The 26,204-nt window shown below is 38.0% G+C and overlaps 2 protein-coding genes across 2 annotated transcripts in view; one reads left to right on the forward strand and one right to left on the reverse strand.

Annotated features, from left to right (window-relative positions):
- The window catches only part of trpm5 (transient receptor potential cation channel, subfamily M, member 5), a 122,199-nt gene extending 110,139 nt beyond the window's left edge, over positions 1-12,060 (forward strand). The window contains exons 23-26 of the mRNA XM_072591975.1: positions 1,029-1,161; positions 3,772-3,844; positions 4,585-4,675; positions 8,959-12,060. Coding sequence (XP_072448076.1) covers positions 1,029-1,161; positions 3,772-3,844; positions 4,585-4,675; positions 8,959-9,107 — 446 coding nt within the window. The 3' untranslated portion in view covers positions 9,108-12,060. The remainder of the gene's footprint in view (positions 1-1,028; positions 1,162-3,771; positions 3,845-4,584; positions 4,676-8,958) is intronic.
- A 949-nt stretch (positions 12,061-13,009) lies between these two features.
- ptdss2 (phosphatidylserine synthase 2) overlaps positions 13,010-26,204 on the reverse strand; it is a 93,386-nt gene continuing 80,191 nt past the window's right edge. Inside the window, exon 12 of the mRNA XM_072591976.1 lies at positions 13,010-17,156. Coding sequence (XP_072448077.1) covers positions 17,015-17,156 — 142 coding nt within the window. The 3' untranslated portion in view covers positions 13,010-17,014. The remainder of the gene's footprint in view (positions 17,157-26,204) is intronic.

Genomic DNA, 26,204 nt, shown 5'->3' on the forward strand with positions numbered 1-26,204 from the left:
CTGACTTCATAAGCTATTTGTGTCTTTTTACTCTTTGTGCTAAGGGATGTTTTTATTGGGACTGTTGTAAGTATTTTCAGAACAGCATCATTAAGTTGGATTAAGATAGGATAAGTTAGCCGGTTTTCTATTTTCTGGATTTTTTCGTGTTTCATTCTGTAATTTTGTAAATAAATTCTGTTTGTTTAAAATTTGGCAGTTGAACCAGCTAATTCAGTCAGGAATATCCACTATGCACTTAGCTAAAACAAATAACAAAATTATGGTCTAGGCTACCTTCTTAAAGGTGTTTTGAGGGGTTAGGTCTGGTCCATAACTCTATTTAATTTAGGCATTACTTATAAAAATTGTATATAATTTCATTTAAAGATATGATAGCAAATGAAGAAAGACTTCCATTCATATAGTGCTTTTCACAACCACTGGATGTCTCAAAATGCTTTACATTCAATGATATTTCTGAAATAGATGTTGAGGTATCATGGATGCTTGGAGCCTTTTCAAAGTAAGGAGAGAAGCTAAATTAAAGCTCTAAAACTATATTAGAGAAGCACTGGTATAGATTGCCCAACACAAAGGGATGCCATGTCTTTATCAATCATTTCAAGCATGGGTTTGTTTGTTTTATGTTGGTATAATGATGCAAACCAGATCAACAACTGCATATTTGTCACACTGGGACTTGTATTTATTTCAAGTGCCTAGCCTGAAGCACAAGGTTTCTGCTCCTGATAATGATCTAGTAACCTTACTCCAAGCACGTGAAGATCTGACCAGGATGAATTTGGAATATTTAGCATGGTCACAGTCTGCCAAACACACAATACAATTTCATGCTTGAAGATTATTCATTTGTGTGGCATCTCATATCAGATATTCCAAAAGTTCTGTTGGTGACCAGATAGTGGAGCAGAGAAATAGAACTGAAAATAGATGAGAAAAAAATGAGTTTGGTTTTACTTTTAGCAGAGAAATGACTGTAGAACTCACCATCACAAGGATTTGTTTCTTGTTTGCATTTCATTTAGAAAAGCACTTACCAGAGACCTTGGACCAGAAGCTCAGAATCTGGGAGTCTGTGCAAAAAGAGAATTATTTAGCCAGTTTGGAAAAGGGAAAGAAAGAAAGCAGCACTGAAAGATTGAAGAAGACATCAACCAAGTAAGTGGAGTTAGAATGAGAAATGGTCCTGACAGTATAAACAGTGTTAATTGTGGCCAATATCTTGGCTTGGTAGGTCAATACTCTGGAATTCCTCACCTAACACCACCATGGGATCATCTGCAGTTCATAGGATGGGCACTGCATATAGCAGTATTAGGTTTCTTTGGCAGGATTACTAGTGAGGAAAATATAAGATTTGCAAGGAAAATGGGGAAGGCCACTCACCAGCTTGGCTATTCTGTCATGTCCTCATGTGACATCATTCAGCAGGCTCTTAATTTACTAAGTTTTACACAAACCTGAGTAAAGGCACCAGGGAAAATGCCAGTACTCTTCATAATAGCAGCATGTAATTGTTCATAAGCATCGAGAATAGTTGGGAGCCTCATTTTAATGTCTCATTTGATAGATGGCACTCCCTCAATACTGCATGGGATTGAACTGTGCTTTTTGTTCATCTTCCCACTATTGCCCTTATTTCTAAGTATCCATATAATGTCATTCCTGCTTAGTTTTGTCATCAGTCAATTTTTCAAAATTCTCTTCCCAGACCTTAAAAGGAGCACTTTCCCCACATTTTACAACTTTGCTAATTGCTTTATTTTTATTCTTCTCCATTTATTCCTTAAACTTCTTCCAAAAATTTTAAGTCCAAATCTGAGAATTGGATTCACTGAAAGGCCAAGTCTCCCAGTGCTTCCCCATAACTCTGTTATTCAGATGTTGATGAACTGTCAGCGTCATCCTGATACAATTCAATATTATATTGCCTAAATAAAAGGTTGCCTATGTTTGTTTGATAGCGTCATTCATCTTGTTCCTCTGGAATTTTCTGTTGCTGTAATCTTACAGACCTGGATTCTGTAGTCAGCAACAAAGACAATGGTAATGATGCACCATGCTCACATGTGCCCTGTGATTTGTAGTGGACCTTTGTGTAGCAACTTCTATAGTAATTAAAGAACCATTACATTGTTGTTTACAGGAGTACTGAGACCTTAGAGAGTAGGGCAAGAGAATGCCTCTTCCACCAAATCAAAAAGAACTTACTGAAATGTGTAGAGGTAGAAATTAAACTTCAGTGGTAATGCAGAAAAGATAGAAGGCTGTTCTTTAAACTTCATTCCACTGACAGCAATGAAGGTGAATTTAAGATGCTGCACATAAACTTTGGCTGTTCCTACATCATGTTTTGCATCAGTGGACATGGTGAAATTTCTACCCAATCAAATCTAATCCAGCAAACATCAGTATGTAAAATCATGTACAGAGAAGTAAAGACAAATGGAATTGAGAGAGACTCAACAAAGAAAAACAAGTTACTCCAATATTTAAATTTTCAAAAATCTGATGGAATGAGTTATCAGTAAATTTCCAATATCAAAGATTGTTTTTAAATTAATTAATGGGACGTGGACATCACTGGAAGGTGAGGTAGATAGGCCAGCATTGATTTCCCATCAGGACTTGCCATGATGATGATGATGATGATGATGATGATGAACAGCCTTCCCATTGCAGCCCCTGTGGTATAGGTACACTGTCAGTGCTCCCTTAGGAAGGTGGTTCCAAGATTTTGACTTAATCACAGTGAAAGAATGATAATACATTTCCAAATAAGTAGAATGTCACTTGGAGGGGAATGTACAATTGCCAGTGTTCCCATGCACCTCCTTCTTTGTCAGTTTTATAATTATGCAGACTTAAACCATTAAGAAGTCACTTCCACTTAAAATGGTCAAAGCCTGATTTTTTTTTTTCCTGATATGTTTAATGGATAACCAGTGGGTACTGTAACTTCATATCCCTTAATGCTGACTCTGACAGAGAGCTCCAGGCTTATGGAGAGCAGCAACCTTAGCAACATTTCCTAACGTCTGCATTCAAGGTTCACAAATGGAAACAAACTTTTAGGAGCTAGGTGACCAAGGATGGCACCTTCATCTTTGTTCATGGGATCTATTAAGACCATTCGGGCACAGGGGACTGGAGATAGCATAATAGATCCTTACAGTATAGAAACAGGCCATTCAGCCCAAAGAGTGACCCACCCTATCAATTAAACATGTGTTTCCCATGGCCGAAGCAACTAAACGGCATATCTTTGGATTGTGGGAGGAAACCAGGTTACCTGGAGAAAACCCACGCAGAAATGAGGAGAATGTGCAAACTACACACAGTCACTCACCCCAAGGATGTAAGTACCTGAGTGCCTGGAGCTATGAGGCAGTAGTGCAAACCAATGAGCTGCCATGCACGTACACCCTGTTCCATGACTGCACTGCAAGTGTAACCAGTATTCTGTATGTCTGCTGCTTTCTGGTTTCTGTTCTTTGATTAAAATGGACTTGGAACACCAATGATTTCATTTTGATACCCAGATTTATATTTAAATGAAACTTGAATAAGGAAGATGCATTCCCAACTTCAGTTGATGTTGTCTTTACATTTATCCTCAACTCAAATCACAGTACAGGTCAAATTCAGCAGTATGATGTCACTGTCAGAAGGCCTGTGTTCAAGTCTCACCTGCTCCAAGGTGTATCTTAACATGTCTGAACTGGACGATTAAGAATATCTTCAATAACACTAGCGATTCCTTTTTAGGGTAGATTCATTATTGAAATCAATCAGTGGTCTTCAAGAACAAGAGAAACGTCTCGTAACACTTGAAACAAGGGTAGGTCAAACATTATTCTGGACTTGTGGCATGTCATTCCAATGCTTTATGACTTCAAACACTAATATTTCCTTTGATGTAAACTCACCTGCAAAGGTAATGATCAAACTGGCAAGGATTGGGAGTTATGGTTGCATTTCTGACTTGTGATGTACAGCAAAAAATGTTGAAGAACACTGGTCTTCAAGGAAACACATTTAGCTAATAGTTCCTGTGACAGACAGGCAAAATATTAACTTCTGAATTCCTTGCCCAAAGACTTCTTTGTGTTTTTTAAAGCAAAATAATCACTTAGCTAACTGAACACATGAAACAACTCAAGCACATAAGCGTGTTTTGAAAGTAAGGAAATAATTTTGTGGAACAATTATCTAGAAAAGTGTAAGATCTACATTAATAGGAAGTCTGACATTACAGTTCACTGGATCTGTACTGTACTAGATTGTGTCACAAAAGATAATATACTCAAACCCTTTGGATTGGTGCTAGTCTTAAAATAACACTCAACACTCGGCTACAGGAACATACCAGCTCCAACTTAGATAACCCTACATTGGTTGTTGTTAATGTGACATCAATTAAGTTGACAAGATATGTCTGCTACTTGCTGCATGCTGCATTCTGTTCCTTGATTAAACTTGGCTTGAAACGCCAATTTCATTTTGATAGCCACATTTATTTTTAATGAAACTCAAATTAGACAAATACATTCCCAACTTCAGTTGATGTCGTCTTTACAGATGAAATACTGCAGTGATGTTCTATCCTGGATGATTGAATCCTTTACTCAGCACAATATGCATTGCAGCAGACCACCTCCAACATATGCAGGTATTCTTATTTTACATCAACTAAGCTTACAGGTACGATAAGATGGTGGTTATGTTACTGGATAATTAAGTGAGGGGCCTGGACTAAATCTGAAGACTCTTGTTCAAATTCCAAAACAGCAGCTGTGAAATTTAAACTGTTTATTAAATAAACATGGAATAAAATGCCAATATCTAATAATCACTGAATTGCTGGATAACCACAATTCAAATAGGAAATGTTTAAATAGGAGAGAAGACAGAATGACCAACGACTGCAAACTAGCTGCTTATTAATCCAACATTTTTGGTCTTATCTTCATATCTCCTCCATGTTAGTTGCCATTAGGAAACTCAGTTTACTTTTTGTTTTTGTAAACACCATTTCCACTTCAACTTTGGTTATCTCTTCTGTGTTTTCATCTGTGAGCTGCTCAGTGACCCTCAATATTGCTTGCAGCTGGAGAAGCTTTTAATGTCCACTTCAATAGGATACAAAAAAAAGTTCTAATCTAATAGTCAGCCAACTGTAGTCTCTACTTTCTCTTGGCTGTAGTCTCCTTGCTCTCTTGTTGGTGCTACCATTGTTAGCACCCCCCTTAAACATGCCTAACTGCATATCCTCACAGCAATTTCCAACATTCTATGGGGGAATGCAAAACATACTTGCACTCTTTGTTCAATGTCTGAACCACCAATCTGTGTAGCTGTAACCTCAACTAAGTCTGGATTTTGCTTTCAGAACCTAAATTTGGTGACCCATAACAATAAACTTCCTGATTTAATAGATTTAAGGAAGCTTGTAATATAGAAGCAAGTAAACAAGTTAAATAAGGTTCAAATCAAAGACAACTCGTGTTCTTCGATTAGTGCCACTACATCTTTGATTGTCCAGTACAGCTTCAGATATTGATTTGATTTAGTGCTAACAAAATCAATTAAATGTAGATTACATCACACCTGTTTTGCATTTTGTAGCAGTTGGCTGTATTGACGAGAGGTTGATATCATAACTAGAACATATACAACTATAATATGCATTTAAAACAAGATAGGGAGCTGTTGCAGTCCAGTTTCCAACAAGATTCCGGGTGTGCTGAAGCAGTTTGCATACCATGTTGCCATGACCTTCATGATCATCTTTGGCTGTAGTTTCATAAGTTGCCTTGTTGTTCTGTTGACTCAAAATAATTTAAAAATCCTGTGTCCTCTCCTCCACAAATACCCTTCTACCTGAATCATTATCTGGCTCAGCCTCTTAACGATTAAGCTCTTGTACATACCCTCATCACTGGATTCACTGTACTCCTATCCTTTCAACCACCCTCCAGCGTGTGGAAGTTTCTGCCAAATAACACTTAAACATCATCCTACGTTATAATGACTAAACTTTAGAAGTATCTTATTTAGGTCATCCAGAAATGTACTATACAACTGGGTCTGTCTTCCAGCCTTTTTTGGCTTCCTTCTCATCAGTTGTTATTTAAAATGCATGACTTTCAATTCTTTATTGCTTTGCTATCATCCTGTCCTATTCCCAAATCTTGTTTTTTTCCATAATCCACTCCCCCGACAATTTATTTTTGGACCTGTAAAGCAAGTCTACGTTTTGGACAGCTGATTCACCACACATAGAAACTAGAAGGAGTAGGCCATTGGCCTTTTGAGCCCGGTCTGCCACTCAATATGATCATGTTGGATTATAAGACCATAAGAAATAGGAACAGGAAGCAGCTGTTCAGCCCTTCAAGCCAGCTCTGCCATCGAATAGGATCATGGCTGATCCCACATTCCTCATATCCACTTTCCTACATTTTCTCTGTAACCCTTGATTCCCCTACTGATCAAGAATCTATTTAATTCTGATTCTTGATCTCAATATCATACTCCCATTTTCTCTTACTTCTTGGATGCCTTTAATATCGCATTATCAGCTTCTTTGCTCGGTGACTCAGCCTCCACCTCCTTTTATGGTAGTGAACTCTACAAGTTGATCACCCTCTTAGTGATGGTCATTTTTCCTCATCTCAGTTATATATCATCTCAGCATATAGGCCATTTATATTCTAAGATCATTATATATGCTTTATCCCCAAGTTACTATGATAGCACTGAGATTGTAATGTGGGACATGAACCACATCCAGGCCATAGATAAGGATGTTTCCCAGATCTATTCCCTTAAGGGCATTAATTCACTAATTGTTGTTTTAAAAAGAGAAACTGGCAGCTTTCATGGGTATTTTCCTGATTCAAGCTCACTTGATAGCAGCTTGTGGAATTCTTTTTCACAGTTTGCAATGAGTTCCAGCTAACAATGACCACTTTTGTTAAAAGTTAATTCCACACAAGTCGCTGCTGACATAGTTCACATGACTGCAATTCCCTGCAAATCAGAAATTAAGACTGCCTGAAATCCAAAGAGGAGAAGCTGGAACAGAATTGTTAGTTTCCAAACTTTACTTACCCATCAGTATTGCTACACATTGACCAAGTTCACCTGGCATGTAACTGCCTCCTCAGTGCGCAGGATTCAGGGAGGCATGTCAGAAATCTGCTAAATACAACAATATTCAGATTATGGACTAATGGTTCTGCTAGGGGAGCTGTAAACAAGGCATTTTCATGTTTGCATGAGCCCTATTTATAGTTGGTACATAGAGATCATGCAGTATTTTTCCCAGCTGGAGCCAGTCTCAGTAAATCACATGGGTTCTGATAAAGCATTTGCCACCAACCTTTACCAAAACCATGCAGCAACACATTATCACTACATAATTATGTTGCCTGCACAGGAAAACCTGAAATCAAAACATAGGAGTTGCTAGTCAAAAAGAGGGCAAGGGCCTCACCTTTTTTTCCTCGGATCAGATGTGCAGAGACGTGAGACATTGCAGCTCCATAAAGCTGGCCTTTTGGCTTTTATGAAAAATGGGGCCATACCCATCTCTAACTTTCAGTCTCTAGGGTGAAAGGGGCAGGATGGATTGGGAGATGGATCTGGTAACTTTGGAAGATGCTGCCAATTCCTGAGGTTGACTGTAGAAAGCCTGTCTCAGGGTTCCAGCTTAAAAATTAAACTTAAACATCAACTAAACATCAAATTTTAAAAAAATTAACCATGGACCATCTCACCTACTCCCTCTCACCCACTCCCCATGCCTCTCTACTCAATCATCATGCCATCTTATGCATATTTACCCATCCCCCATGGCCTTAATCAACTCGTGTCCCTTATAATCCTGATACTAATTTATAATCCCGATACTAATTTATAATCCCTATCATTTGATCTTCCTTTTCCAAGTCAGTTCATCTGGTATCCATCATGGACAAATCTCAGGAGGCACACAGTGTGTTGATATAGTATTACTATCTTGTTTTATCCATGAATTTAGTTTTCTAAAATCAATACATTGAAATTCTTTCAACTAATCACTCCTGATCAGAAACATTTATTGTTTATCCCTTATGTAAGTAATTTTGAATCCATAAGCAGTTGGAGCTGTCCATCAAAATGTTCACTTGATAGGTACCCCATTGTGAAGATTAAAGTTTGGGAAATCAGTAATGCAGCATTACTGACTTCCCAAACTTATATAAATAGGCACCCTGACATATTTTAAAAACAAAACTGCAAATGCGGGAAATCTGAAACACAAACAGAAATTGCTGGAGCAACTCAGCTAGTCTGATAGCATCTGCACAGAGAGAGCAGAATCAACATTCCATGTCCAGTGACCTTTCATTTCTGAAGGATCGCTGGATTCTGAACGTTAACTCTGCTTTCTTTGCACGGATGCTGCCAGCATAAGACTGTCTAGGAATCTCCTCTCAGCAGAGTTGAAATAGGAATATTATATACTTTTTGACAAACATCATAACATTGTTTATGAATTTCCTTAAAATTGATTCTTAATTAAGTCCCCTTCCAAACCATTACAGCTGAACAAATGGATCTTGAGGGGTCCAGCTGTGTAGAATTAGATATGACACTAAACTGCTCATTCTTTTTAAACACTATTTGTTGGCTCAATATAATGTATTTTAAATGGTGATGGAGTTTACTTTGCCTGGTTGACATGAAATCCAGTAAGATTAATCTATTGCACTATTCAAAGTTGCTTTATTTTACCCACAGCAAGTACTATGTTGACAAATCAGTCATGAGTATCAGGTATTAATAGCCATTTAAAACTAGTTCTTCCTTCCTGCCTTTAGCAAGTTGTATTATGTATCAGTGGCTGAAGGGGAGAGATACCTTTTTCCAAATAAAGTACATCGATATATTTTCCAACCACTCTAGATTCTCCAACTCCAGTCTGCAAAAAGCAGTCACTCCATGCACCATCAGATGACTGTCCAGCAGCCAGGACTCCAACAGCCATTCAATACATCGATGACGAACTCCAAAATGATGGACCACATTATATTCCAGTACAGAACAATAATTGAGAATCATTTCATCAAACATGCATCTTTCTATCCTCTGTGCCAACATCAGATGGAAGTTTGATAGCCATGTTCAAGAACTTGTATTTTAATTCTAGTAGAAAATGTTTGTAGCAATTTGTTTAAACAGGAGTGGGAAGAGTGATATACAATCTTAGTAAATTAGACACTAAAAAAACTTTCACTGATTCAGTGAGATTTAAAAGGTTGTATTTCTTTTAAAACACATTTAATTTCTATTTATGCAAGTCTTCAATAATGTAAATACAAAGTTAACCTTAAAATAAATTTTATCTACAGCTACTGTTTGAAGTGCTTTTGGCAACATTAAGCATATACTCAACAGTGATGTATTAATTGCCGTAAGTCTCAACTCAGTACAACAAGCTTGTTCCATGATGGGATTTTAACACTCCATTGTAATATTGAAATATTTAACTTCACTTCATCAGAGATCGCAGGTGGTTCTTCTGGTATCTCCTAACATGCTTTCTTCTCAAGGGTTATTTGTGGAATTTTCTTGTGCATGATTATACACACCATATTTGTCTACACAAATAAAGTGCTGCACCTCATTTATTTTGTGAAGTCCACTGAAAAGTCCATTGCTGATCTTTAGAAAATGAATAAAGATCATGCTATCTGGAGCAGCAGTAATGGTCAAAACCTACATCATCCTGTCAAAAAATAATGTTTAATCTAGACAAATAAATCTGAGCTTTGTATTTTTACAACATGCGTTGATACCATAGCATGTATTAAGTGTTGTTTTAATAATTCACATATTCACTAAAGATCAAAATTACAATACAAACCTTAACTCAGTCACAGTTTGTGCAATGATACACACTATATGAACTGCACAGAAATATATTTTAATCAAGTCAGTTTCGCTGGAACAAGGCAAGGCCATTATCTTTAATGTAACTTCATCCAATCCTACGTCTTTACTATGCAGATATCAATTAATGGATTATGCATTGATTTTCTGTTGCAGTTAATGGATTTAAATTTGAGGGGGGAAAGTGAAATGCATTCTTACATTATCTATCAAACTCACCAGATTTACAGCCAATAAATCAAATATATGTTTGATACTGCTGAGAAAAGAAATCTCAAATGATGGCAAAACAATGTAATTGTTTTTGAATTACAGTTTAAGCTGTTCTCAACTAGCTACCATAAAGACATCTTATACATTATGTATAAAGGCAAATTTCACTCATGTTATTGGTGGGGGGAAATAAAGCAATTTTTTCAAGCTGAATTTGAAGAAATATAGATCATGAAATAACAATGAAATTTTAACCTAACTTTAAAGATTGTTTTCCTTATATTGTTCCAAGGAGATTCAGAGTACATAATAGTTCTGTTGCAAGGCACCAATGTACTTCTGTGAGCTTAACCCCACTGCTGAAATGTCTATCTGGTATGTCAACCCACCATCCCCCTTTGTAACTCACAATATCCAAACTGTTTCTTTACCATTTTTATTTCTGAATACCTATCTTTTGGTCACTGTCCTCATTTTCAATTAGACAACATTTGGGAACAGAAAAGCAGATACATTAAGTTTTATCTAAAAGTTCCAGACTACATGGGGAGCTTCTGTGAAAAAAAATTCAATCCTAGGAAAAATTATAAAGAGATCTGGGCTTGTGAAATATTCCATAAAGCAACAAAAATATTGTTTAATAATGAATGAGCACAAGATAAATTCAGCCAAGTACTTCTGCCTTCTTTCATAATCCAATGGACATTTTTGTATATTTGGCAAAATGCCATTGGTAATTACCTTTCAATGTATCACATGATGTACTGCAGTCACTTATGACTTTAATTCACATAAAAGTCATAAGGCCAGATTTTCCAAGGAGTGGCAATCACATTCAGGTTGCCATGTCACTCCTACTTTATTTACATTAACAAAGAGCTCCATGTTTCTGACAGTCGATTCTGATTAGGGCTCCTTCAGAAATGCAGAATGCACTTTAAATCTGACAGAGCGGTTGGAGTGCAGGATAGAAGAGGGAAGGCAAACTACACACCTAATAATCATGGAATTACTTGCTGTATTCTATGATGTAAGTGTCCAGCATCTAAGTCACTTTGACAGCTCCAGTGAAAGGGTAAGTATAGGGAAAGGAGCAGTGATATGGGGTATGTTGGATCTTGCTGGGGAGTGGGGGAGAGAGGGGCCGTCAGATCTCAGTGGACAGTGGCAGATTGGGAAGGAAGAGGAAACATGTCATGTCATCAGGGAAGAGGAAATGTTGGGTGCCAAGGGGTTGGGAGAGGTGTAGTATGCTGTAGTATATTGGGATCCTGCTTAATAGTTACCCTGGAGTTACATTACATTTTAATTACATTTCCTGGCTAATTATTTACTTAACTATAGTGGAACCCTCCCAATTTTTTGATTTAAATGTTAAATAGTTTTGGAGTGTTCCAGGTATTGGGAAAATTTCCATTGGAATCTTCAATCTGCCAGGCAATTCCCATGGCATTTATGACAGAGTTCCAGTGTCCTAATATGCAACTCTCATCTATACTACAAAAATCAGGGCCATAATCTTATGCTTTTGAGGAAATTAAGTTCAGATTAATCAGGTTATCAATTCAGAAGTCTCTGTGCTGACAGAAAATTTCTGTAGAAGTTTTAAAGTAGTGAGAACTAGAAAGTCATCTCTAGGCCAAACCTGTAAAGTATCAGTTAGGTTTAAAGAGTTAATATAGGAGTTCACACATGACTGTGATTGAGTATCTGTAAGGGATATTGTTGAGAAGCAGGTTGAAGCTTTGGTTGTTTATATTAAAATCTTTCTAAACTGTCTTGTATTTTGTGTATAATAAATGTGTTTTTTAAAAAAAGAAATTGATAGCCTTGTGAATATGTTAAGTAACTAACCACCATGATATTGAACTATAAAAATTAAACTCGTGATCTATCAAGCTACGTTTCATTCTGTGATCTGACTTGTCCCATCAACTGTGATCAAAACAGTGCATATAGTAAAATGAATAATGAGGGTCAGAGTAAAAATATTTAGCAGACAGTAAGAATTACGTAGGAGAAGGCGAGGATTGCAGATGCTGGAGCTCAGAATCAAGGGTGTAGCACTGGAAAAGCACAGCAGCATCAGAGGAGCAGGAGAATCGATGTTTCATGCATTAGCCCTTCATCAGGATTCCTGATGAAGGACTTATGCCTGAAACATCGATTCTCCTGCTCCTCGAATGCTGCCTGACCTGCTGTGCTTTTCCAGCACTACACTCTCAAACAAGAATTATGTGTAGTGTTATGAAAATGTTACAATAACAACCCATCTGATCTATCATGAATGTAGGATTAAAGGTAATTTACCTTCCCCTCAAGCAACAAGCGCTCTACTCAACAGCAACTGTCCAGTACATGTGCACCATCCTAGGAAAGAAAGGGCTTAATGCTTTTCATTTGTTCTAATGTATCCCAGCTCCTATGGCTAATTAAAATATCTGATTTCAATAAACTGCTGTGTTTATTGTTGGAAATGGTGCTACAAATTTGCCAAATAAAATGGTAAAGTAACAAGTAGGGTCTTGTATCAACAGCTTGCTTCTGGTCTACCAGGTGATTTTAGTGAACTCCAGCTATATGCTTGCAGTAGTAAATTATATGCATGATAGGTTTACCAAGCTTCCTGGATTTTATTTATTTAAGATAAAATGAAAATTTAATGTTTTGTCAATTTATAAGTATAGTGGTAACTACTCTATCACACAAAACAGAAATGTATTTAAAATAATGCAGGGACTTTACAAAGAGAAAACTGGGAATCTGGTAATAAGCATATCATGATATAAATTTACTAATCCTTTACTGTGTTAAGTTTAAGGTTTTAAGATTAATGAGATATACTAACTAGTTGTTGCAAATGGCTTCCTTTATTGAGTTTAGAATCCAATTTTGAAACTATGATCGATTATTGAAAAACTTCTGACAAGTACTTTTTGACAACACAATCCACGATTCAGTGGAGTGTGTGCTGCCACAGAGCCGCACACCACAGTTTTTATAATACAGCTACCAACGGAAATGCATACGCAATATGGGAACTCTGCACTTCACGGTGATATATATATGAGATAGGGTTTATCGAAGAAACACTGGCAATGTGCACGAGGATTTTGCAGTACAGCCAATATGAACTCCTGCACACAAAGTTATTTCGCAAACCCAGCTTTAACATGCATACATTGTAGCCAATTCTAACCCACAAGTACATCGGGCTACAAATCAAACAACAGATTTGGAACACATCTGGAAGAAACCAAAAAAAAATCAGAACAAATGTATAGTAATTTTTATAAAAACTATTCATTTCATTAGCTGGAATGGAAGCAATATCAAGCTTGTGTTTTCCAGTTTATTGAGAACATATTGCCACAATCAATTCCTCAGAAACATGCCTGGTCAAGATGAGCATCACTATGCAAAAATAAATCATAAAACTATCCACATTACAAAAGATTCTATTAGGTCATAATGATGTTACAGATCGTATAAACAATGAGAATAAAGCAAGGGCTAGGATTCTTTGTTTGCACCTCAAAATCCCTTAAAAGGTTTTTTACTGATTTGTATTGTAACTATGTATTATATTGTGAAGTTTAGTGAATGGGTGAGATGTAGTCATATACCATTAGTAGAATTTAAAGTGTGTTTTAACTACCAATAAGAGGGGGCTAGCGGCTAACTTTAGGCACTTTGTCCAGCCCCTGGCAATGACTGAATCCCTTGGCATGCACATTATGTTCAGTATTGCTTCAGTCACTAATATGGGCTCAGTAGAGCAGGTTGTTAAACCTTTTGATAATAGCACTGTACATAAATGTACATAATTGCATACATCTGTTGATTACTGGAAACAGAAGTGCTCTTGAGGCTTGTAATAAAGAAAGCATGCAAGCCTTGCACGGGGCTTTTATCCACCTCATACCCATAATTCCAGTAAACTGTGCTGAAGCAAGTATCTGATGACAACCAGTGATTTCAAGACACTGGTCCCTTGTAACTCAAGAACACATTCTAAATGCATTCCCAATGTTGTTTAACATAACAGGAAATCAAAGTGTTCTAACGGTGAACACTAATCTGAACATTTCTCTTCTGGAATGAATTTTTATCCTCAAAAACAAGAAAACTTCAAAACTACAGATGTTTAGTCCCAAATAATTAAGTTAAGCCTATTTCACGCTTTACAAACCCTCAATTTCAACCATCACTATACATCTGAAAGAATGGTCCCAACTATTTCGAATCACACTCCACTCCCAACGAAAATGATTTCTCTAAATTCCCATGCTCCAGAAATACATAAGCTCTTTGAATAACACAAAGGTCACTTTGTATTAGAAATCATCAAGATATACTTAGTGCAATGGAATTAAATTTGCAAATTTCTCAGACCTAGTTTCATAATGGACACTTATAATTCATCCAAATCCAACAGACTTTCCAATTAGAAATGTTCAGTGCTCAGAGTTAATGTAAACATAAATCAACTTAACAAACTGCAATCTAAAGTTTCTTGCACATTGTAAATCCAAGCACACTCAAAATTCAACCAATATGTAAATACAATCACCAAAGGTTTAGAAAAAAAAAACGTTGATTTCCTGAGAATTAGGAACTGATGCTGGTTACATTCAGAGTCTACTAGCACATTCCAATTAATATAAAAGCAAAATAGCCTCACAGCAGAGTGAGGAGTGCCGTATCCTAGGAACAGGCTAACTTTACAGCAATAAGGTGATCAGTACCTCTGATACAGGCTGAATATACAGCGGGCCAAGATTATAAGACCTCAATGACAGGCTAATTTTACAGCAAGGCGAGATATATACCTCATGGACAGGCTAACTTTACAGCAGGGTCAAATGTGCAACATATTGGGGAAGGCTAACTTTACAGCGTAGTGAGGCAATTGGTACCTCGAAGACAAGCTAACTTAGATAGCATAGTGAGGTGAACAATACCCAAATGGTAGACTAACCTTACAGCAAGGTCAAGTGGGAAATATTTCACAGGCAAAGCCTACAGTAGTATTTCTATTCACAACACTGTTGTTTATTAGGACTTCTAGTGGACAGTTCTGGCTGGGACTGAGGTTGAGGGAAGAATTGCATAACCAGACGGAGTTTACCTCACATCAAGGTACTCTTTAATTGCTGTACTCTGGTACAGCAATTAAGGAGCGAGTCTGTTTTATATTAAGGAGGTGTGGACTATACTTCAGGAAAAGAATACTTTTCAGCCATGGGACAGGCAAAGATGATTTCATACATTACCTCAAGCACAAGCTCATTTCGAAGAAGAGAGACTGAAGGAAGATAGATACTTTCCAAAAGGCAAGTATAATGCTCTACCTTAGGATCATACTTATTTTGAGGAAAGAAAGCTCAAAATAAAATTTAGCAAACTAAGACTCTGATATTACTTTTACACAAAGTACTCACATGTGGCAAAGTGATCTGGATGTTGTGTTTAAACAGGATTCAGAATTTCATGAAAATACATGAATTCCTATTGCTCTTTGGAGTGATTATCCTTGGTATCTCTTCTGAAATTTGGGTACCTATTTGATTTTCAGGTAAATCAACTGGACCATCATGGTTATAACATAGAACACCAGAAGAGAGGTCACAATCTCTTGTGCACAACAGCACTGCTCAAAAGTGAACATGCCCCAGGCTTCTTCACAACAGTTTTCTACTCTTACAAGGCATCTTAGCTTATAATACCAAATATGATTTACATTGACAAAAAAGGGCAATATTTTGAACACAGGATAGCATCCTAGCTATAATATAATTATTTAAATCAACATTTAGTACTGTACATTTTTTTTTGCTTTGTTCAAAGAACTAAACTCGCCCTATCTTGTACCCATTAGATAAGTCAAATTATGAGCTTAAAAACTGGCATAATTAAGCATACAAGAAAACAAATTCAAGTAATACTACCTGTTTTATAAATTAGCCCCAAGTATAAAAACAATGATTTCCTATTCCTGGGTGAAAAGTGACAGTTATTTATGGCTTTAAGAGTTCAAAACCAAGATCACTATTGCTGAAGGATTCAAATATCGTAATTTCATGAAGCAAAAACTTTTCCAAATTTAAAAAAAATCTGCCAAAATTCTCAATGTATTTTTCATTATAATGAAGAACTTTTCTAACAAAACACTGGCCAGCAGTGCTACTACAGCCAGGTATCCAAATGACAATTATGGATCCAAGGCTGGATGCCTGTACCAAAAATAATTAAAGGTTGGTGTTTCAGTGTAATTCCACAACTAGATGTAACCAGCAACATTCATTACTACACAAGTTGCTAAGCACAATAACGTAGTCTTGCTTAGAGTGGCAATTCACCAATTCTTTATGCGCTTTTACATTTCAATATTAGGCATGGAAGCCTGAATGTTCTCCTTGATTCAACATTGTTAGCCACTTCAAAATTTCCTTAAAGGAATAAGATAAATCCTTGGTAGGAGATTACCAAGTTAGTAATTAGTTCACAATCTATGTTAGCATGCTATTTCAGAGCTTATTTAAACCTTTGGGTGTTTAGAACCAATCCATACAATCACAAGTTGGTAAATGGGGTCAGAAACTTTGATCAAATTGCAAGATTACATTGCAAGATTTAATTCATGAAATTATGATAATTTTGTTAGTGCTGCAAAGTCTACATAAACTAACCACCCAATGACTGTTAAGATTCCTTTAAAATATATACTTCAGTCAAAAACTGAAGTAGCACCGGTAAGCCCAATGAAGAAACAGGGCTTCTGTAATGCAATTGCTGCTCAAAGCATTAACTGGTTTCTCGGTGCATAGTAGTCAGTCTTTTTACCTTTTAACATTCAACATTTCTTTTGCCTGATGTCATTACTATTATATTTGTTTTTTATAAAGAGACTTGTACTCCCATTGCCCATTTTTCTTTTTTCACTCAAGTTCTCCTGTTTTTGCAGTCTTGTTTCCTTCCATCGCAATGTGATATTCCTGTTAGGGTAAAAGAAAACTACATTAAAACTACAATATAGGCAATAACATTTAAAAACTGTTACATCTTACCAGAGAGTTTCGGCTCTTTCTAGTGAAGAACCTCTGCTACAATGATCAAGCTCCAACTCATTAGGCCTCTCAAGATCACGTTACAAGCCAACTCACACTTCAAAATTCTTAAGTTCACACGTGTCAAAATATTGCCAAAGTATGCAAATTAATTCTTTTCATCACCTGTTGGCCACCGCTCCTTGAAAAAAGTTGTATATTTGGCTATTTTAGAGGATGATTAGGAGCGAACCCCATTGCTGTGAAGGACACTAGAAAACAGATTTTTAATGACAAATATTGTCAATCGTCTCAAAGATAAGTTTATATTTTAGATCTACTAATTGAGCTCTAATTTAGATCAGCTGCCATGGTGGGATTCAAATTCATGCCCACACAATGTTAGCACAGCACTCTGGATTCTGTCACAGAACATTCCACTGACTGACCACCTATTTGAATGGGAATTGCATTGTATCCAGCTTCAGTGTTACAGTACAAATTTGATATTAGAAATAACAAGATAAAGTCAGCAACGTATACAGGGCATCAAAAGAAGGTTTGCTGCAGCGTATGTTAGATATTACAATGTTCCATGTTTGTTTCTGAACTAGACAAATTCTTATTTAAACATAACTGGCTGAAATTTGTCTGTTTAGTCAGTCTGTTAGGACACCCAACTTGGAAGGAAAATTCTTGCTCTTAGTAAATTCAAAGATTGAGGGGTGACCTTTATGTGGTTTATAATATAAATAAGAAAAGGGCACAGATAAGGTGAAATAACAAGGGTCTTTTCCCCAGGGTGGGGGAGGTCAAAATAGGGATTACATTTTTAAGGTGAGAGGATAAAGATTTAAAAAGAACACGAGGAGCAACTTTTTTAAAAAAAGACAGGCAGTGGTTCATGCGTGGAATGAACTGCCAGAAAAAGTGGTAGATGCAGGTGCAGTTACAATGTTTAAAAGACATTTGGACAAGTTGATGAATAGGAAAGCTTTGGAGGGATATCAGCCAAGCGCAGGTGGGACTAGTTTACTTTGAGAATATGATCAGCATGAACTGGTTAGACTGAAGGATCTATTTCCATGCTGTATGATTCCTTTACTTTTAACCATTAATCATATTCACCATCAACTGACCCCGAGCCAGAATAGATTGGCACAATTGTTTAAATAATATTTAATATTTTAAAAAGTTGGGGGGGAGGGGGGGGAAAAGATGAGGATTATTGCAAGGAACTGCAACCTCTTGAAGCTACAGTCATAACAAGCAAAGTAGTATTTGTGGCACTATTTCCCTAAAATTAATTTTTTCTTTCACTTTCAACTAGAGTAGTGAGTCTTGTGTGGCATTGTGCAATATCATTCAGCCTGCCATAAGCAAAGGGAAGAAGGTCATGTCACATTATATGTAATGTGTTATGTTGCTGCTAAAGTAGAACACTTGTCTTAAAGCCATAAAGTCCAATTGTCAAATCCACATGGGCTCAGTTCAAGACTTTTCCTGTTTGGTTAGGAAACTTTGCAGACTGGAAAGCACATGTGCAGTTCAGATTCCAAGTAAACAACTAGCTTGTTTTAAAAAAAAAATTGCATTCATAACAAAGTTTGATTTATGAAGTGTGCTACTGTGAGATATTATTAACCTCAGTCAGCGAGATACCTTACTTCAATAATGCAATGAATATCATGGTATTGGTAAGCCAAAGAAAAAACACTGAATGTAGATAATACATAAAACATGTGTTACTGCCAGTGCAAAGCCAGTTAACCCTTATCATGCACGTTCTCCTGAAGATTTTTCTTTTTCAAAAGATCAGTAGGCAACTGGCCAGCTAAGCATTTGCATATCTGTTTAAAAATGTCATTAGAATCAAACGGATCTGGCCACCAGAAGACAAAACTCCAAACATTAATCCTGCATAAAGCAGATGCATAAAGTTCCCTCGAGTGCTATGTAGAGGATGAAAGGTTACACACGATATAAAGCACATGCTTAGTGCTCTAAAACTGTTGTGGAATATAATTTAATGCAAATATTTTCTAAATACCACACACAAGAAATCTGAATATACTTTCAAGCAATTGCATATACTAGAGTTTCTACCAGAATAAACACCACTTCAAACTGTTGAGTGGAATATCACTTCCAAGATGGTTGAGTGTCTGTTAACTCTGGAAACAAAGAGTTTAACAATTTTCAGTTATATTTGTAATGCAAACAAGTAGTTTTCACTTAGGCCTCATAATGAAAAGTAAATGTTCTTACTGCTGTATCAAATAAGTGAAGTGAAACATCACTGATTCTGCCTAGGTTTAGATAGAATTAAAATAAATTGAAAAATAATTAACTTTGAATCTTAAACTAAACTGTACCGAAAACATACTGACAATATAACAGAAATAGTCCCTCATAGTGAGTTTCATCTGATTTATTTTTGTTGACTTCTCCAACTCTGCTGCTGCCTGGCTTGCTGCGTTCTTTCAGCCTCCTATTTTGGATCCCAGCATCTGCAGGTTTTTTTTGTCTCTAGTGAAATCTTGAAAGCAAGAAAAACAAAGCACAACTTGGCATACCATCAGTCAGCTTTTGGTTTACTTTACAGCAGGGGCTATATTTCCAAACTATTACCTGCAAAAGGACTGAGACATCTAAAGCTGTGGAAAGCCCTTCCTGAAATCCAAGTCTGTCCTTTTCTGATATTACTGAATGTCACATGCTGTATATGGCGTGAAACTAATAAAGGAGTTGCAGACTGAATTGAATCTGGTGTCATTTATAAAACTGTCACATTGCAAAGTAATGAAAAGTCATGGGAAATATATTAGCAACTACCAACCTCAAATATACATGGAAATTGCACTGATGGATTAAACAAAACAGGGGAAAAAGAATCAATCAAATGGAGCTAAATCCAGGTTGCACACGAATTGAGGTAAAACACCATGGTTTTATGGGAGAGCGCAAACAATCAGCAGAATGGGTTCAGGACTTAGCGTTCAAATTAGGTTGCAGGCTTCCACCTCTCAAAGAGACTGCAGCACAAGGTGAGCACTTGCACTGCTCAACTCAGAAGATTAAGTTGTTTACAGCACCTTATTTACTGGGCACAACATTAATCTGTTTGAGGCCCCATACAAATTTTTAGATAACACCAATGCTCAAACTTCAATCAGAAACATTTAGAAGATTGAAATAACGCCATAGACTTCAGAGACTGATCATAACACATTGTCTTGCTGTCTGTGGTGCACTCAGTGGCATAACAATGATGTGATGAACAGCAGTTACAAAGCAACACTTTAACAGCATGAATAAAAACTGACTGCCTTAATTGGCATTAGCTATAGACTAAATTTGAATTTTCATTAGCCAAAGATCACTGGTCTGCTATTTGTTTAGTGACAAATTAACTTTGTGACAATTCTCCCACCATTCCTACCTTATATACTTCTTTCCCTACAATCATCCAAACAAACTGAAGTTTCAAAAGTCACCTGCACATAGAAAGCTGATTTTTTTTTTAAACATGACAAAATGACTATGCCATACTCTTCACTCAACATCATTTGAACATACTATCAATTGGTGACATCCCAAATGAACAACATAATTTAGATTGTATCTCAGGCTGACTTAGATGCCAAAGACACCCTTTGACTGAAAATACCTACCTGCATGAACACACCTCAGTAAGGGTAAACCAGAATCCTTGCATTACTCTAACAAGAAAATCATTGTCAATTCAACATCTGACCCAAAGTGTTCACATACTTCTTAGTTTCAAAGATCAACTCCAAAACTGTTGAACGCCTAAATGTTTATAATCCAAGAATTGTATACTTTTACAGTGGCTTTTACCCAATTGCAATCTCTAATCTGAATAATAGGCCCGCCCCAGCATTGGAACCAGTAAACAAATCTATTTCAATTTAACAGAGAGCCAGAAGTAAAAAGCAATTAAAAGTCTCTGTGGTCACAAGTCACACAAGAGTCAATTTATGCTACATGAGATTTAACTCTGTCAGCAAGTGACGGAGTTACGGTTAGGGAGATAATAACTATCCGCTTGGGCCAAGAATGGAAACAGATTCTTCCGATGCCACAAGCTCTTTAAAGAACAATTATATTCATTTACTGTACCATAATCTAAGGACAAAGAACCAAACTCCACTATGTTGGTGTTTGTTTTTCCTTATTTACCTACTGTTTTCCATTCATTGTTTCCATTCATTTAATCAATTCCCTGTTGACAATTACTGAATCTACTTCCAACATCCTTAGTGGGCATGTATTCAAGATAATAAACAAATTGCTCTTTAAATGCTTTTTATGATACGTTTGGATGGGTATATGAATAGGAAGGGTTTGGAGGGATATGGGGCGGGTGCTGGTAGGTGCGACTAGATTGGGTCAGCATGGACGGGTTGGACCGAAGGGTCTGTTTCCATGCTGTACATCTCTACGACTCTATATGAGAGAGACCAATGGGCCATTTTTCATGCAGAGGGTGGTGTCTGTATGGATTGAGCTACCAGAGGAAGTGGTGGAGGCTGGTACAATTGCAACATTTCAGATGCATTTGGATGGGTATATGAAATGTTGCAATTGTACCAGCCTCCACCACATTCTCTGGCAGCTCATTCCATACACGTACTACCCTCTGCATGAAAAAGTTGCCCCTCAGGTCTCTTTTATGTCTTTCCCCTCTCACCCTAAACCTATGCCCTCTAGTTCTGGACTCCCCAACCCCAGGGAAGAGACTTTGTCTATTTACCCTATCCATACCCCTCAATTTTGTAAACCTCTATAAGGTCACCCCTCAGCCTCCGATGCTCCAGGGAAAACAGCCCCAGCCTGTTCATCCTCTCCCTGTAGCTCAGATCCTCCAACCCCGTCAACATCCTTGTAAATCTTTTCTGAACCCTTTCAAGTTTCACAACATCTTTCCAATAGGAAGGAGACCAGAATTACATGCAATATTCCAATAGTGGCCTAACCAATGTCCTGTACAGCCGCAACATGACCACCCAACTCCTGTACTCAATACTCTAGTCCAGGTCCTGTTGTAATCGGAGGTAACCCTCTTCACTGTCCACTACACCCTCAATTTTGGTGCCATCTGCAAACTTTCTAACTGTACCTCTTATGCTCGCATCCAAATAATTTATGTAAATGACAAAAAGTAGAGGGCCCAGCACCGATCCTTATGCACTCCACTGGGCACAGGCCTCCATCACCACCCTCGGTCTTCTACCTTTGAGCTAGTTCTGTATCCAAATGGCTAGTTCTCCCTGTATTCCATGAGATCTAACCTTGCTAATCAGTCTCCCATGGGAAATCTTGTCGAATGCCTTACTGAAGTCCATATAGATCACATCTACTGCTCTGCCATCATCAATCCTCTTTGTTACTTCTTCAAAAAACTCAATCAAGTTTGTGAGACATGATTTCCCACGCACACAGCCATGTTGGCTATCCCTAATCAGTCCTTACCTTTCCAAATACATGTACATCCTGTCCCTCAGGATTCCCTCCAACTTGCCCACCACCGAGGTCAGGCCCACCGGTGTGTAGTTCCCTGGCTTGCCTTTACCTCCCTTCTTAAACAGTGGCACCACGTTTGCCGACCTCCAGTCTTCCGGCACCTCACCTGACTATCGATGATACTAATATCTCAGCAGGGGCCTGCTTCTCTAGCTTCCCACAGTGTTATCTTTCCCCTCTCGCCATACGCCTATGTCTAGTTCTGGACACCCCACCCACCCCTGGGGAAAAGACCTTGTCAATTTACCTTATCTATGCCCCTCACGATTTCATAAATCTCTATAAGGTCACCCCTCAACCTCTGACTGTCCAGGGAAAACAGCCCTAGCCTATTCAACCTCTCCTTCTAGCTGAAATCCTTCACCCCTGGCAAGATCCTTGTAAATCCTTTTCTGAACCCTTTCACATTTCACAACATCTTTCCGATAGGAAGGAGACCAGAATTGCACGCAATATTCCAACAGTGGCCTAACCAATGTCCCGTACAGCCGCAACATGAACTCCCAACCCCTGTATTCAATCACGTACCTAGCTTCTCACAGAGTTCTAGGGTATACCTGATCGGGCCCTGGGGATTTTGAATGCACTTTTATGCGTTAAGACATCCAGCACTTCTGCCTCTGTAATGTCTACAATTTGCAATATGACACCATCTATTTCTCTACATTCTATATCTTCCATGTCCTTTTCCACAGTAAACACTGATGCAAAATACTCGTTTAGTATCTCCCCCATCTCCAGCAGCTCCACACAAAGGCCACCTTGCTGATCTTTGAGGGGCCCTATTCTCTCCCTAGTTCCCCTTTTGTCCTTAATCTAATTGTAAAAACCCTTTGGATTCTCCTTAAACTTTATTTGCCAAAGCTATCTCATGTTCCCTTTTTGCCCTCCTGATTTCCCTCTTAAGTAGACTCCTACTGCCTTTATACTCTTCTCAGGATTAACTTCGTTATCCTGCCTATACCTGACATATGCTTCCTTCTTTTTCTTAACCAAACCCTCAATTTCTTTAGTCATCCAGCATTTCCCGTACCCATCAGCCTTTCCTTACACCCTAACAGGTATATACTGTCTCTGCACTCTCGATATCTCATTTCTGAAGGCTCCCCATTTTCCAGCTGTCCCTTTACCTGCAAACATCTGTCCCCAATCAGCTTTTGGGAGTTCTTGCCCAATACCATCAAACATGGCCATCCTCGAATTTAGAGCTACAACTTTTAGATCTGGTCTTTCCTTTTCCATCACTATTTGAAAGCTAATAGAATTATGGTCACTGGCTCCAAAGCACTCCCCACTGACACCTGCCCTGCCTTATTTCCCAAGAGTAGGTCAGGTTTTGCACCTTCTCTAGTAGGTTCATTCACATACTGAATCAGAAAGTTTTCTCGTTCATGCTTAACAAATTCCTCTCCATCTAAACCCTTGACACTACAGCAGTCCCACTCTAAATTAAAATCCCCTACCAGAATCATCCTATTATTCGTACAGATAACTGAGATCTCCTTACAAATTTGTTTCTCAATTTCCCACTGACTATTAGGAGGTCTATAATACAATCCCAATAAGGTGATCATCCCTTTCTTATTTCTCAGTTCCACCAAATAACTTCCCTGGATGTATTTCTGGGAATATCCCCTCTCAGTACAGCTGTAATGCTATCCTTTATCAAAAATGCAACTTCTCCTCTTCTCTTGCCTCCGTTTCTGTCCTTCCTGTAGCGTTTGTATCCTGGAACATTAAGCTGCCAGTCCTGTCCATCCCTGAGCCATGTTTCTGTAATTGCTATGATATCCCAGTCCCTAACCAATGCCCTGAGCTCATCTGCCTTTCCTGTTATGCCCCTTGCATTGAAATAATGCAGTTTAGTTTATCAGTCCTACCTTGTTCTCTGCTTTGTCCCTGCCTGCCCTGACTGTTTGGCTTGGTTCTTTTCTCAGCTGCAGCAATGTCAGATTGATGTCTTTCATCACTATCTCCCTGGGTCCCACACCGCAACCCTCCCCCTGCAACTTACTAGTTTAAATTCTCCCAACAGCTCTAGCAAATCTCCCTGCCAGTATCTTAGTCTCCTTCCAATTTAGGTACAATCCATCCTTCTTGTACAGGTCACTTCTATGACAGAAGAGATTCCAATGATCCAAAATGTGAATCTTTCTCCCATACACCAGCTCCTCAGCCAAGAATTCTTCTGCTCTATCCTCCGTTTCCTACCCTCACTTGTAGCACCTGGAGTAATTTAGATATTACTACTCTCGAGGACCTCCTTTTTAAATTCCTGCCTAACTCTCTGTATTCTCCCTTCAGAATCTCAACCTTTTCCCTTCCCATGTCGTTGGTTCCAATGTCTGCAATGACCTCCTGCTGGGCCCTTTTCCCCTTAAGAACATTCTGCAACCTCAGATATCATTGATCCTGGCACCATATGAAAACAACACACCATTCTGAAGTTAAAAACTAAGCAAACAAAACAGATGCAGGACTAGGCGATGTTGTACCTGCATGATGTGGGATCCCATTGTGATTCACAGTGACTACATCGGTAGCAAGTGTTGGTTGTTTGAGGAACTCCGGTCCAAAGTTGATGAGCTAGAGTCTGAACTTCGAAAACACTGACACTGACATGTCAGATAGGGGGAAGTGTTACTTGGACACAGTGTTTCAGGAGGGAGTCTTACCCCTTTGATTAATTATCACAAATTCAGTCAGTTATCAGGGACAGGAGGGTGCGACTACGAGCGAGACATGTAGAAGGATCCAGGGCATATTGCTGAAGGAGCCTCAGCCCTTAAGGTTTCAAATTCTTGCTCCCTGTACGGATGAGAATGGGGAGAGAGGGAGTACAAGCAAATTGACCACAGCACCATGGAAAAGGAAGCCACTCAAGGGGATTTTGACTGAGGGAAGACTAGCACTAAGCTCAGCACTACCTCAGAACGAGGTAATGATATATTTGAGCTATGATCCGTAGCCACTTTCTTGCCACAGTAACAGAGGCAACTTTCTAAAATATTGTGCCCTTCATGTTGAAAAATTATCCACAGCAGTTTACAGAAATAGATGTTGAGTCAAGAGAGGAAATATTAGGAATACTGGCCAAAGTAATGAGAGGGGAGACAAGGAACTGGAGAGTTGAAAAAAGAACTTAGGTTGGTGATGGCAGAGTATGGGAGCGCAATAATTAAAGGCAATTCTGCCAGTAATAGAGAAAAAGTACTGGGAAGTATACAAGAGGATGGAGACTGAGGCACACACAGTTCAGGGAAAGTGTGACAGAGATTGGGAGGGTTGAACCCATGAAAGATTTCAAAATAGAGAAGATTCTTTCATGGTATAGGTGACTGGATGCAAATGTAGCTCACTATGGATTCACACACCATTACACTAGGAGTCCACTGAGACTTTTTCATCTCTTTATAACATCATCTGGATATATAATGTCAAGTTTCACAT

Source organism: Chiloscyllium punctatum, chromosome 22 (genome assembly GCF_047496795.1).
Source record: "Chiloscyllium punctatum isolate Juve2018m chromosome 22, sChiPun1.3, whole genome shotgun sequence".
Lineage (NCBI taxonomy): Eukaryota > Metazoa > Chordata > Chondrichthyes > Orectolobiformes > Hemiscylliidae > Chiloscyllium > Chiloscyllium punctatum.